Source organism: Ceratotherium simum, chromosome 3 (assembly GCF_057802395.1).
Source record: "Ceratotherium simum simum isolate JZ-2026a chromosome 3, ASM5780239v1, whole genome shotgun sequence".
In the NCBI taxonomy this organism is placed as follows: Eukaryota; Metazoa; Chordata; class Mammalia; order Perissodactyla; family Rhinocerotidae; genus Ceratotherium; species Ceratotherium simum.
Window position 1 is genome coordinate 47,146,676 of NC_141902.1, and position 13,463 is coordinate 47,160,138.

The 13,463-nt window shown below is 39.8% G+C and overlaps 1 protein-coding gene across 2 annotated transcripts in view; it reads left to right on the forward strand.

Annotated features, from left to right (window-relative positions):
* Window positions 1-5,511: 5,511 nt before the first annotated feature.
* SCG3 (secretogranin III) overlaps window positions 5,512-13,463 on the forward strand; it is a 35,197-nt gene continuing 27,245 nt past the window's right edge. For both annotated transcript variants that reach the window (XM_004421581.3, XM_087427234.1), the window contains exons 1-5: window positions 5,512-5,862; window positions 6,541-6,593; window positions 7,095-7,140; window positions 7,237-7,452; window positions 12,928-13,070. In XM_004421581.3, the coding sequence (XP_004421638.1) occupies window positions 5,772-5,862; window positions 6,541-6,593; window positions 7,095-7,140; window positions 7,237-7,452; window positions 12,928-13,070 (549 nt within the window). In that variant the 5' untranslated portion in view covers window positions 5,512-5,771. The remainder of the gene's footprint in view (window positions 5,863-6,540; window positions 6,594-7,094; window positions 7,141-7,236; window positions 7,453-12,927; window positions 13,071-13,463) is intronic.

The following is a 13,463-nucleotide window of genomic DNA, read 5'->3' on the forward strand; positions in this document are numbered from 1 at the left end:
ACATACCTTGCATGGCTAATACCTTGTGAAGATCCACAAGGGAGCACGTCTTCAGTATTTTAGCAAATCCGTCAAAGCTGGACCTTACAGGAAGGAATCCCAGTTCATACCATTTATCTCCCTTCCTCCGTCCCCTCAACCCCCATACCTACACCATTGAAGAGGGAGAAAAACTGGAATAATCCCCTATTCCTAATTCCCAGGGCCACAGAGGCCAGCTGCAATTACTGGCAGGGTGGAGGGTGTGTACTAATCTGAAGACCCCTTGGGAAGCCTTAGCCCACCTCAAGCATGCCCCTGGAAAGGGAAGGGAGGGGCAAAGCTGATGGGGAGGGATGGTGTCTGCTGCAGTTTGGCTACTTGAGGTACTCCCATGGTTTGCAAAAAAGTGCCAAGTCTCATGTAAGAGCACAGCTTTGGGTAGACACATAAAATGATAAAATTCCATCCAACAAACAGTTATTGACCTCTTTACTATATGCTAGATACCAATATAAAAAGATAAATCCTGGCTAGCTCCTCCCCTCAAAGAGGTCACGGTAAAAAGGACGTACAAGCAATGACAATGCACTGTGAAAATTGTTTAGAATGGCATTCAAGCAGTAGCAGAGCGTCAGGGAAGACAAAAAACCCTCCCGCCAGATTTTCATTTCTCCTTTCCCGAACTTATCACAATCTATGCTCATCTCCCAGAAGAAAGTAATTCATTACAATTGTCTGAAACATAATGGAGTATGTTTGTAGCATATAAAATTATTTATCTAGATTATATTGCTTTATTGTTTTTTTCTGATTATAAAACCAATACATACTCACATTTTCAACTCATATTTCAAGGAATTCAGGATTGCCTTATTAACAAAGAAAAAAATCTAACCTGGAAACCACTGTAAATATTACGGGAACAGATTTTTCAGATAACTCTCTATTTATGTGTGCACATACATTCACACACACACACACACACAATTTTTATCATAGGAACCAAACTGCTAATAGGAAACCTGATATTTTTCATTCAATAATGCTTGATCCATCTTAAATACTATATTCTATGATGTAGTGAGTGTCTGTTATTTTTGTTTGCCTTATGCCCTTACCCTGTTTGCCTTATACCCTGCCCTGATACCCTAAATGCTCTACATTGTAGTTCTGGAGGGAGCCCTCAATCATAGTACCTCACACCTTCCTCCCATGGCCCCTTTGGCAGGTGATTGACCTAATCTGGTTCAACCATGGTACAAGTAAGGTAAGTAAATAACAAGATAAATTAGCCAACTAGCTACCTTCCCGTCCTACCCATCTCAGATTCAGTTCTGGCTCTTTCCACTCTGTAGGTAGCCAATAACATCTTGTCATTTTGGCCCATGTTCTTTATGCGTATACTCTTTTCATTTCCATGCCTTCACTTTCCTTGATTATTTTAGCCTTTTTATTTGCTCACTTCCATTATCCTTGGTTATTTTAATTTGCCTCTGATGGTGACTTTCAGATTCCACATCTACTTCTCCTTTGAGCTATATCAGCAGCCATCTCCAGTGCTGGCATTCTGTGTCATTCCTATAACTCTGTAGCTGTGAGGGCCTTTGCCAGCTCTGGCTCTCTATTCTTAGGCCTTTCATGAACATTTCTTCTGCAAGACTACTCTTTTGTAAAGAAAATGTTGAGTGGAGAATCGTAATGACAGGGTGGATAACAGCTCTTTAAGGAACTGACAGCTTCTGGCACTGCAAGACTGTCATGAGCTTCCAATGTGGGACAGCCATCACAGTCCCGGCATTTGAAGACTAAGAGTAAACAGGCCATCCTCCATCACTTCTTTCATTTATTTAAGCAAATGCATTTCCAGATGCTATAAGAAGGGCTGAGAAATGAAAGATGAGTAAGTCGATATCTTTTTCCTCGAGGAATTCACAATTTAGTAGGATAGACAGCTATATATGTAAGCAGATAATTACAGTGAAAGATACAATTTTACAGGTATATGTATAAAATAGTTTCTTAGAAAAAACATGCACTAAAAGCACATGTACCAAAAATCAGCAGTGGTTATCTCTGTAAAATGATTTTTTTCCCTTTTTGCTTATCTGTATTTTCAGAATTTTTCCTTCAATTTTTGACATAAGGAGAGAAGAACCATGCACAAAGAGCAGCACGATGGGATACATGCTATATTGGAAGTGTGCACTGTATTCCAAGGAAGCAACCAACTTGTCTGAGGAAGTCAAACAAAAGCTTGCAACATCTACCTTTCCAATCTTACACTCAAACGTGTCTCTCACATGCCAACCAAATGCAAGTCACGTCATTGTTCGGATCCTGGTCCAAGCAAACCAACTGTAAAAATATTTATACGGCAAGGGGGGAAATCTGAACTCTGACTGGATATTTGATGATACTAAGGTAGTATTATTATTATGAGTTATGACAAAGGTATTACAGTAATGTTGGGAAAAAAAGAATCTTTATCTTTTAGGTAAACATTCTGACATACTTATGGATGAAATGATAGGAACTTTGGGATTTTTATGGGTAAACAACCCATTGCGGGGGCTGGACCCATGGCCTAGTGGTTAAGTTCGGTGTGCTCCGCTTTGGTGGCCTGGGTTTGGTTCCCGGGTGCGGACCTATACCACTTGTTGGTAGCCACGCTGTGGTGGCGATCCACATACAAAATAGAGGAAGATTGGCACAAATGTTAGCTCAGAGTGAATCTTCCTCAAGCAAAAAAAAAAAAATCCATTGCGGTTGCTAAGTGGTTGAGGATATAAAATAAAAAGAGTGGTCATGATTTAATGATTATTGAAGTTGGGTAATGAATTTATGGGAGCTCACTTCAATATTTTCTCTACTTTTGTGTGTGTTTGAAATTTTCTATAATAAAATATGCAATAATAATTAATATAACAATTTTTACTATAATAAATAAAAACATTCTTCAAATGTCTCTATCTTCAAGACTCAGCTCAAAAGGCATCTTCTCTACCAGTGAATGAGCACATGACAATCAATCCATGTGTGTGTTGACATATGCACAAGCAGTATTAACAAACTCAATTTGCATTGCCTGTTGTCTATTCCATGATAACCTGATCTATGTCAAAGACACTTGTTTTTATAATTTCAACATATATTTTTGATATTATTCAAAGTTTATATGGTGCTTACATACAATAATCAAATATTTTAACCTTTTTATTATTATGAAAAAAGACATCTTCTCTTTGAAATCTTTCCTGACTATCCGTTCCATTATTTGCACCTCACCTGAACTCTGCACATACAACAGGGAACCCATAATACACTCTTGTGCTTATTGGTTCACTTATATTTAAATGAGATCAATGTGTAGTACACGAAACCTATTCAGCAAATAGTTGTGGTTGTTGTTGTTTTTGCTGTTATAATCACAGTCCTTTCTGTTAGGCTATAAGACCAGCAGTGAGCATATCTTATTTGTCTTTGTATACCCAACAATTATCTCAATACCTGGTACATTTCAAGTGCTCAATAAACATCTGTTAAATGAATGAATGAATGAAACATAGGATTACTCCCTTCATAGGCCTATACTAAGTCAAGCAGAAGCATCCATAAGACTGAGGAATGTAGACTAATTCATGCCTCAAAGTTTCCTCAGTGGTCCACAGCTCATTTGATCAGAAACATAAAATGTTCCTAGATTTAGTATCCATTTAACACAGTCACATTGAGGCCAAATGGCAGAGAATGGTCAAATACCTTTTTTATTTTTGCAAGCAACGCAATGTGCTCGATAGCCATCCCTTACCTTCATCTCATCCTGAGCCTCTCCCAGCTGCAAACATATTTTGAGGGGAGGTGTGAGTCAGGAACAGGACAAAGCATAGAGTGAGGCTGAGGGATTCAGTCAGCAATAGAGTGAGTCTTAGGATTGGTGAATGGGTATATCACATAATATTCAGTAATGTTTCTTAAAAGCTGAAAACATTTCATGACTTATTTTTAGGCTGTGTCAAAATATTCCCGGCATCAAAATAACTTGATCAAAACATGTACCCATTTGATCTCCACAATAACATTAGGAGGTAGGCAGAGCCTGCCATCTCTGCTTTAAAGAAGAGGAAATTTACCCTTCACTCAGCTGGGATTTTAAATTGTGACTTAATTTTTTGAATGCAGTATGCTGGGATAATGATGTTATGTTATCGCTGCCAAGAAACAACTATTTGTTTTGAAGTAGCTGTTGGATTAAAAGTACTCTTTAGATTCTTAAAGGAAGTATTTGAGTGACTTCCAAACTCAAAAACTTCCAGAATGAGGGAGATTTGTTTGTTAGCTTGTTTGTTTGTTTGTTTTTAAGGACTTGAATAACTAACTTGCTCCTCGAAAAGCAAGGGTGCAGAAATCAAAGGCCTGATTGTGCTGAATCCTCCTCTTTGGTCTTTATTCAGACTGGTTCCCAGCATGCCACAGAGCAAAGGAAAGGGTCCAAGCTCTGTCTAAAAATCAGAGACTAAAGAACTTACTCAGCACCCTGCTCACATTAGTCTTGCTTGTATTCATCATTTACCAAGTCTTTTGATAGCTCCTTTTATACAATAATGTTAGGCTTCTGGGAATATTCTCAGAATATAGGAAGCACCTCCCTGACCTAGTTATGATATAAAATGCTTTTCATGACTATCTCTTCTCTTCAAGGACCCCTAGAACAGCCAGGTCCATAGGCATAATTGAATTCTGGGGAAGAATTTTACAAAAGTACAGTTGTTGTTGTTGTTGTTGTTGTTGTCGTCTATTGTTTGGTAGTCGTGAAAGGCGAGATATCCCCTTGGGGGGAAAGGGGAAATTTTAGAATGAACCTGGCCCTTGCTACTCACCTACGTAACACTGATGAGGACATTCACTCTTAGGGGAACAGGCAATGATTTTTTAGTTCTGTTTCAGCATCTAGGAGAGTGAGAGTGTGTTGCAGCAATCGGACTATTTGAAAGAATGTTCCTTGAATTTCCCAATTCAAAAGACTCCCTAGAGCTGAGACACAAAGAAGAGCACCAAACGATGCTTGGTATGTCAACCCAAATCACAAAAGGCAGGGCTTTTCTAAGGATATAAGAATTATATCTACCTTTTGGGTGCAGGAGGTAGAATGGAAAGAAGGGATTCTGGAGCAGATATCCCAGAATAATCCCAAAACAGAACTCTTCACACAAGGTTATCTAACTCTCCTTGACAGGTGCTCGGGCAGAGAAGGCATTTGGTCCTTGAGGTGACGTTTACTTGGGAGGTTATGTCAGTGATTTCCAAGTTTACAGCAATCCAGGTGACCCTGAGCACAGGAGCACCCCTAGGACTGCGGCAAGAAAATACGCTAGCAGGTCTGTCGCCCCTCCCCCTTCCATTCCCAGGGATTGGAGTAGCTTTGGAGTCGCTGACGCCATCCCTTCCCGCCTCTGGATCTCAGCGAGCATGCGCTTTCTTCCTCACTTCCTCTCAAGGAGGGAGAGTAAGGCTACGCCCTAGCCGACCCGCGGCCGGCTCCGCGTCACAGGAACTTCAGCACCCACAGCGCGGACAGCGCTCTCTTCCACCTGAAGACCTGACGCCCGAGCCCCGAGCCTTTCTAATCCCTTTACTCCCTAGCCGCGCAGAGCTCCACCGACCGCCGGTCCCCCCCACTCTCCCTCCCTGCACCCTCCTTCTTCCTGTTTTTACTCCTCCTTTTCATTCATAACAAAAGCTACAGCTTCGGGAGCCCGGCGCCAGGCTGTTTCTGAGCCAAGCGTGGAAGAATGGGGTTCCTTTGGACCGGCACTTGGATTCTGGTGTTGGTGCTCCACAGCAGCCCAATTCAAGCTTTCCCCAAACCGGGAGGCAGCCAAGGTACGCAGACACTTTCCTTCCCACCTCTCTTTTATTTCGCCACGAAAAGGTAAAACTTGGCATAATCCGAGAGCTGTAAATCACCTTGCCTCATTTTCTGATCAAATTATATCCGTGCATATTGACAGAGAAATCAGTTTGAATTTAGAGGCAGAAGACAGATTTTCCCCCTACTTTTTAAATGATAGAGGAATAACATGGTCGTTATGAAAGATCTTATTTTGAAACTGGGGAGTGGGGGGTGGCTTTTAAACCTAATAAAATGACTTGGGTTTTTTTCTAGTTGTCTTGCAACCATTCTCAGATACTCTATTCATAACAAGTGCAGTGTATGATAAAAGACTTTTAACGTGCCAATAATGCCAATTCAAATTATGCTCTGTCTAGTTGAAAACAGCTGGTAAACCAAGTGTTAGAACTATATGTTAGATTTCTGGTTAGGAAAAAAAGTGTAATTCTATTAACTCAGGAAATAAACCAGGCAAATAAGCAAGGCTACATCGATAATCATCGTTATTGTACAATCTTGATAATCTTTGTTAATATATATTTTTGTTTCACTGTCATCCAAAGATATTTCTCTTAATATTTGTTTTTCTTTTTTGAAGATTTTATGTAATAAAAGACATATTGTGTCTTTCCAATGCACAACTAAATTTATATGTGTGTTTATTCTAGACAAACCCCTACATAATAGAGAATTAAGTGCAGAAAGACCTTTAAATGAACAGGTAGGTCAAAAGTAAAATTATAAATGTTATTTCATTTTACTTTAGTTATTATTATTTAATGTAATTATACTGTGACATTTTAGCCACTTTGAATTCACAAACCTCAGGAGCTTAATAATAAGTTGACAGAAATTGGGATGAGAAATACAGTTTTGGCAATTTCTCTGTCCTGACAGTGATATACGTAGAGTTTCGCATACTACACAGAGCTGGCTGTATTATAATCCAGTGAGCTCAACATCACATCCACTCTATTATAATATTGTTTATCAGACCTTTATCTTTCACCAATATTATAGAAGGGAGTTAATATTTATAGAACATCTGCCCCTTTTTTAAATCTCATTTAATCCTATAACAATGCTTTGAGAGAGAAATTATTATCTATATTTCACAAATAAGAAAACTAAATCCCACAGAGATTAAATCATTTAGCTCTCATACTTGGTAAGTGGTGGAGCAATGATTTAAAACCAGGTCTATCCCCTGTTTGTTTCACAGATTGCTGAAGCAGAAGCAGGCAAGATTAAAAAAACATACCCTCCAGGTAAAAAGAAATTGTAATGATATTAAATTTAAATGATGTAAGCTATGAAAATCTTAACTAAAATGGATGTGTTGGGCTTGGGGACTTTTATTGCAGAAAACAAGCCAAGTGAAAGCAATTATTCCTTTGTTGATAACTTGAACCTGCTAAAGGCAATAACAGAAAAGGAAAAAATTGAGAAAGAAAGACAATCCATAGGAAGCTCCCCATATGATAATAAATTGAATGTGGAAGATGTCGATTCAACCAAGAATCGAAGACTGATTGATGATTATGATTCTACTAAGAGTGGACTGGATCATAAATTTCAAGGTAAATGAGGAAAAAGAACTTTTGCTTCCCATTTTCTCTAACTTGGAGTTTCCCATTATGGGTTAAGAGAAAGTCCTTTATTTTAAAAATACCTCTTATACACTCATAATCCTTTATTAGTCAGGACCAAAACTGAGATAGAGCCCAAATTTACTGATAATGTGTGAGGCCCAGCTCCACAGAAACCCAAATTTTATTTTCTCTTTAAAGGTTCCTTTACTGATGCTTTGGAAAAAAACTTAAATCTACTATCCATATTTTATGTTACTGAATTCATTTTAACAGTCCAATTTATTTTAAATATTAGTACAAACAAAATATCATAATTCTCAAATAATTAAATCAAAAAAATACCCTCCCCCAAAGGGGAAATATCCCTGACTTCCTTTTCAGTGTTCTCTTCCTAGCCATATCCTTTCTTTCTAGGTCATTCTAGTCTTTCCTTGGCTTCAATTACCATCTATATTCTGATGTCTCATATCACTAGCCCACACTTCTCTGAGATATACATATCCGTCCATCTACTGAACATCTTCCCTTGGAAGTCTCAGAGGCACCTCAAAATTAATGTGTCCAAGATTAAACTCATAATCTCTGTCCACCTTACAACCTAGCCCTCTTAGAGGGCTCTTTCTCTAGGTAAGGCACTACTACTCAGCCAATATTCCAAGACAGAAATCTAAGAATCAAACTACTCCTCTTTTTCCTCATTTCTCAAATTCTAATCCACTAGACTTGACTTCCTATGCATCTCTCAGATTTTTTTTTTCTCTATCCCCAATCACCGCCATTCTTGTCCAAGCTCCAATCATGTCTCACTTGAACTACAGCAGAATCTTCTAATGGGTCTTCTAATAGCAGCCAGAGTGATCTTTTTAACACACAAATATGAACATGTCACTCTTTTGCATAAAACCCATTAGTAGATTCCCATTTCTCTTAGGATAAGAACCAAAATTCTTTTTTTTTTTTTAAAGATTTTATTTATTTATTTTTCCCCCCAAAGCCCCAGTAGATAGTTGTATGTCATAGCTGCACATCCTTCTAGTTGCTGTATGTGGGATTCGGCCTCAGGATGGACGGAGAAGTGGTGCCTCGGTGCGCGCCCGGGATCCGAACCCGGGCCACCAGCATCGGAGCGCGTGCACTTAACCACCAAGCCACGGGGCCGGCCCCAGAACCAAAATTCTTAATGTGGCTTCCACAGTCCTTCATGGACTGGTTTCTGTCTGCTTTTCTAGGTTTATCCAGCACACATGATATGATAGAAACCTTGTTCCTTTCCTTCATGGCACTTCATGCAGTTCATAATTTTACATTCCTATGTGTGACTACTTATGCTTTATGTCTTTCTCCTCAAATAAATTGAAAACTTCACAAGAACAAAGAATTGATGAATGAGTAAATGAACAAATAAAAGAATACATGAGGGAATAAATGAATTATTGTACCTAGGCATTGAGGAAGAGGGTGTGTTTCCCATTCTGAGAACCAGTGCTTAAGAGTGACTATGGATTTTCTTATATGTCCTTATTCTGTTCCATGTCCACAAGAGAATTATGCCGATTATCTCTGCCAGAAAACAACTACCAATTACATTTCACTTTCATTGGTTATCGTAGCCTGAGCAGAGTTCAGAAGTATGTTGTGCATGTATGGGGTGGGGGAGATGGTTTATATTTTGAAACATTTTATTTTATTTATTTATTTTTTTTTTGTGAGGAAGATCAGCCCTCAGCTAACATCCATGCCAATCCTCCTCTTTCTGCTGAAGAAGACTGGCCCTGGGCTAAGATCTGTGCCTATCTTCCTCCGCTTTATGTGGGATGTAGCCACAGCATGGCCTGACAAGCGGTGCACCAGTGCGCACCTGGGATCCGAACCTGGGCCGCCAGCAGCAGAGCGCGCTCACTTAACCACACCCCACGGGGCCGGCCCCCTTGAAACATTTTATATTGCCTACTACTCAAGGAAATTTAGGTTTTTTTCCCCTGAATTCTACTTTTTAACCAAAAATATTTGGACTAGAAATGAATAGACACTGGGCATGGCTGCATACAAAACAGATTCCCGCCCACCCAGTGGTATAGCGGTTAAGGTCATGCGCTCTGCTTCAGCGGCCTGGGGTTCGCAGGTTCAGACCCCAGGTACGGACCTATGCACCGCTTATCAAGCCATGCTGTGGCAGGCGTCCCACATATAAAGTAGAGGAAGATGGGCACGAATGTTAGCCCAGGGCCAATCTTCTTCAGCAAAAAGAGGAGGATTGGCAACAGATGTTAGCTGAGGGCTAATCTTCCTAAAAAACAAACAAACAAACAAAACAGATTCAACCACTTTGACTGAACTGACCATTTGATTTAATAAAATTAAAAAATAGTCTAATGTTTGTTGGACTGAATCTTTTTGGTCCAACTGGTTGCACACGCAGGCGGAGGCACAGATCTCTTTGTGATCTGACCACTAACGAGTAACTTATTTTTAAATTGTTCAAAATTTTGTTAGCATCCCAAACGGGTTCAGAAATACCAAGTGCTAGTCCTGAGGTCTCTAGGTTTACCCTAGGAGTCATTTTAAGTCCACTTGAGATTACAGAGAAGATTCTTGGAGAGAATCATCTATGAGTAAATCACTGGTCTCCTCTCCTACCTTAGAAGTGTTGGAATCAAAGGGTTTGGGACCACAGAGGTGACTAGAACCTCGGAGGCATGCAGGCTTACATTGCAGAAGGGAGGGCAAGAGAGCCTAACTTCTGCAAGGTACTTTCCTGCCTTTAGGAAACCTCCAAATGGGCTTATGCTATAGGGCCCATCAGTTCTCCTTTTCAGCGTTTTCTACAGTATGTGTGATTCAGGATTTTTCCAAGTTTCTTTTATGAAGCAGTGCTTTCGGGCTCCTGTGTGCATTTACCAAACAAATATTCATTGAGCAATTACGCTTTCCGACTATGAACTAGTCAATAAACTCTGTGCACTTAGGGACCATGCCTCAACTAATTATTACTCTGTTTCCAGTTTTGGCCCACATTGTCTTTAATAAAAATATATTAAACAAGTGAATGTCAAGTGCCATGTTAGATGCTGAGGATTCAAAACATAACGGGGAAGATGATGACTTGAACATGGCTCTTTTACATCCATTTAGAATGTTTTTGCTGCTTTAAAAAGATTGTAAATGTTGAACTCATGTTTGGCTTTCCTCTGAGGGTCTATACAGGAGGGTGAGATACCCCTTCATGAGCAGTAGAGGAGTCACTCTGAGTAATTCTGTCCATTTTAGAGGAGCCAGGAGAAATCAGTGGAAGGTAAGGAGCAACGCCCAAGTGCTCAACTATTAACCCCATCTAGCAAAGCTCTACTAGGGGAGGCCTAAGTTCCTGGCTGCAGAGAATACAGCAGAGCAGCAGAGGAGAGAGGCTATTTCTTCAGAGTGTTGCTGACATCCTCCCTGTTGTGAAGTAAATGAACTGAAAAACAGTCATCTCAGTTATTGCCCAGCTCCAGCAGGCAACCAATATACTTCCTGTTTCAGATCCTGAGGGACAAGTGGGAAGGGAAATAAATTCTTCCACCTCTGTGTAGACCAGGACAGTTTCTGCTCCACATATTCCCAAGAGTCTGTGTTGCAACCTATAAATGGAAAAATCAGACCTGAATGATAGTGAGTCTCCGCTTGTGAAAAAATGGATGATGAACCCAATTTTTATTCAGCTAGGAGGGGAACTTATTTTGCGGGGTTTTTTTTAGGGGTTTTTCTGCTTATTAGTCACTGGCCCACAGGGCTCAAAGGGCTCACAGCTCATGGATTGGCTGACAGCTCAGCAATAATATACTGTCAGGGAACTTCCAGTCCTCTGTGTATAATCACTCTACCCCTAAGCTTCCTAAGCTTCTTTTCAAACAACAAGATGTTCTGCCCGAGGCTGCATATACCTCCATCTCCATAGAGTCTGGAAGAAAGGCCCTGAGAGGAATTCCTTATTTGAACCCCCCATGGAAGAAAAGGACAGAATCAATAGAAATACTAGGTTCTTCTTCCCTAGAGTGAATATAATCAGAATTATTGGGGCAGAATCTGGCCAGGGACTTAATTTCTATTGTCTCTGGAAGATAATTGCAATTCTTTTATTTCAGGTACAAATCCACTGTAGATAATAATAATTAGCTTTCATATAATATTGTAATTAGGTTTCATATAGTACTTTGCAACTTCAAAGGTGCATTTACATCTTACTTCATCTGATCCTCACAATAATTCCATGAAATAGATAATCCTAGGATCTTCCTTTACAGGGGTCCAGGGATACATAGTGGTGTCACTGGGGCTAAAATTCTGATCTTTCTAGTCTGCCTAGAGGTGACAGGGAGAGTTGAGTGCCTTGTAAACTTGCACATATTAATATATTGCTTCATGTGGTATAGCTGAAAAGAGACCAATTGATTCCCAGGAGTTCTCCATGGACATGATACAATGCTTCCTCACCACCAACTCTACTGTATGCTCCCTTTCCCTCAGGGCGGGCCCTTGCTTTAGTCCAAAGTAGTGCTGCCAAATGTATTCCCAGGACAGCCAAGCATACAGATTTGCAAGTTTCTCTGCAGAGATTTACATATTGCTTTGTGCAAATCTGTTGTCACATTTTAAAAGTTTAAATTCCAGGCACCTAAAATAAGTTCCCTATTCTCTGGAGAAAGGGGCTTATCACATTAATCTGTCTTACATAAAGGCACTCTGATACGTAAATATTTATTCCAGGTAAGTCATAAAATCTTCAGTACACACTCTCTGGTTCTAGGTGTGAGGCGGTTTCCCCCACCCTCAGCCCAGGAATTTGCCAGCAAAGGGAATACATGTACAAATAGTACCAATATACTCCTTGTATGGAAATGGAATATCAAACCATATAATAGATAGAAGGGTGCTTTGAACAGTATGGCATGCTATATAAGTACGGCATACAATAATAATTAAAAGTATAATATTGTTTGTATTATTAGAATAAAAACTGGAGTGGCCTTTTGTGTTGTCTTCAGATCTTCCTTCCTCTTGTAACCACATAAGAAGCTTTCAGAATTTCCATTATCATCCTAGGTTCTTAACTTCAAGTCAAATTTTATTTCAAACCAAGAGTTTATGTGGACCAAGCAGGACCATAGATATATTCCAAACATCTGAGTATACAAGAGCAAGGTATAGATCATATACAGTCATGTGCTACATAATGACATTTCGGTCAATGACGGACCACATACACGGTGCTGGTGCCATAAGATTAGTACCATATAGCCTAGGTGTGCAGTATACTATACCACCTAGGTTTGTGTAAGTACACTCTCTGATGTTCGCACAATGACGAAATTGCCTAATGACGCATTTCTCAGAACGTATCCCCATCACTAAGTGACATATGACTGTAATATGATCCATGAAATGTCTGTGATCACTATGATGTGAAACTGTGATTGCTCTGTCTAGATGATCCAGATGGCCTTCATCAACTAGATGGAACACCTTTAACTGCTGAAGACATTGTCCAGAAAATTGCTACCAGGATTTATGAGGAAAATGACAGAAGAGTGTTTGACAAGATCGTTTCTAAACTGCTGAATCTTGGCCTAGTAAGTCATGCATGAGAATAAACCCAATTCTTAGTACAGTTTGGAATATGCTAAGAAGCCAAGCCATGAGATTCAAGTAGCCAAATGCTTACAATGCATCTACTTTATACTAGGCACCGTAGGTTTTGAGGACAAGTAAGGCAACATTCTTTCCCTCTAGGAATGTATGGTCTATCCGTAGAACTAGTCAAGTACACACGTGCCTATGGTGGAAGCAGCATAAGAACCATAAGAGCAGTTCAGCATGCCAGAGGATGGATTATATCCAGTTGGGCAATAAGGAAAAGCTTCAGAGAAGGAGGTGTTTGAAGTTAGCTTAAAAGGATGGTTAGGATTTAACCAGCAGAAGTAAAAGACGTGTGATGTGAGGAGGAAATAACATGAGCAAGGGCA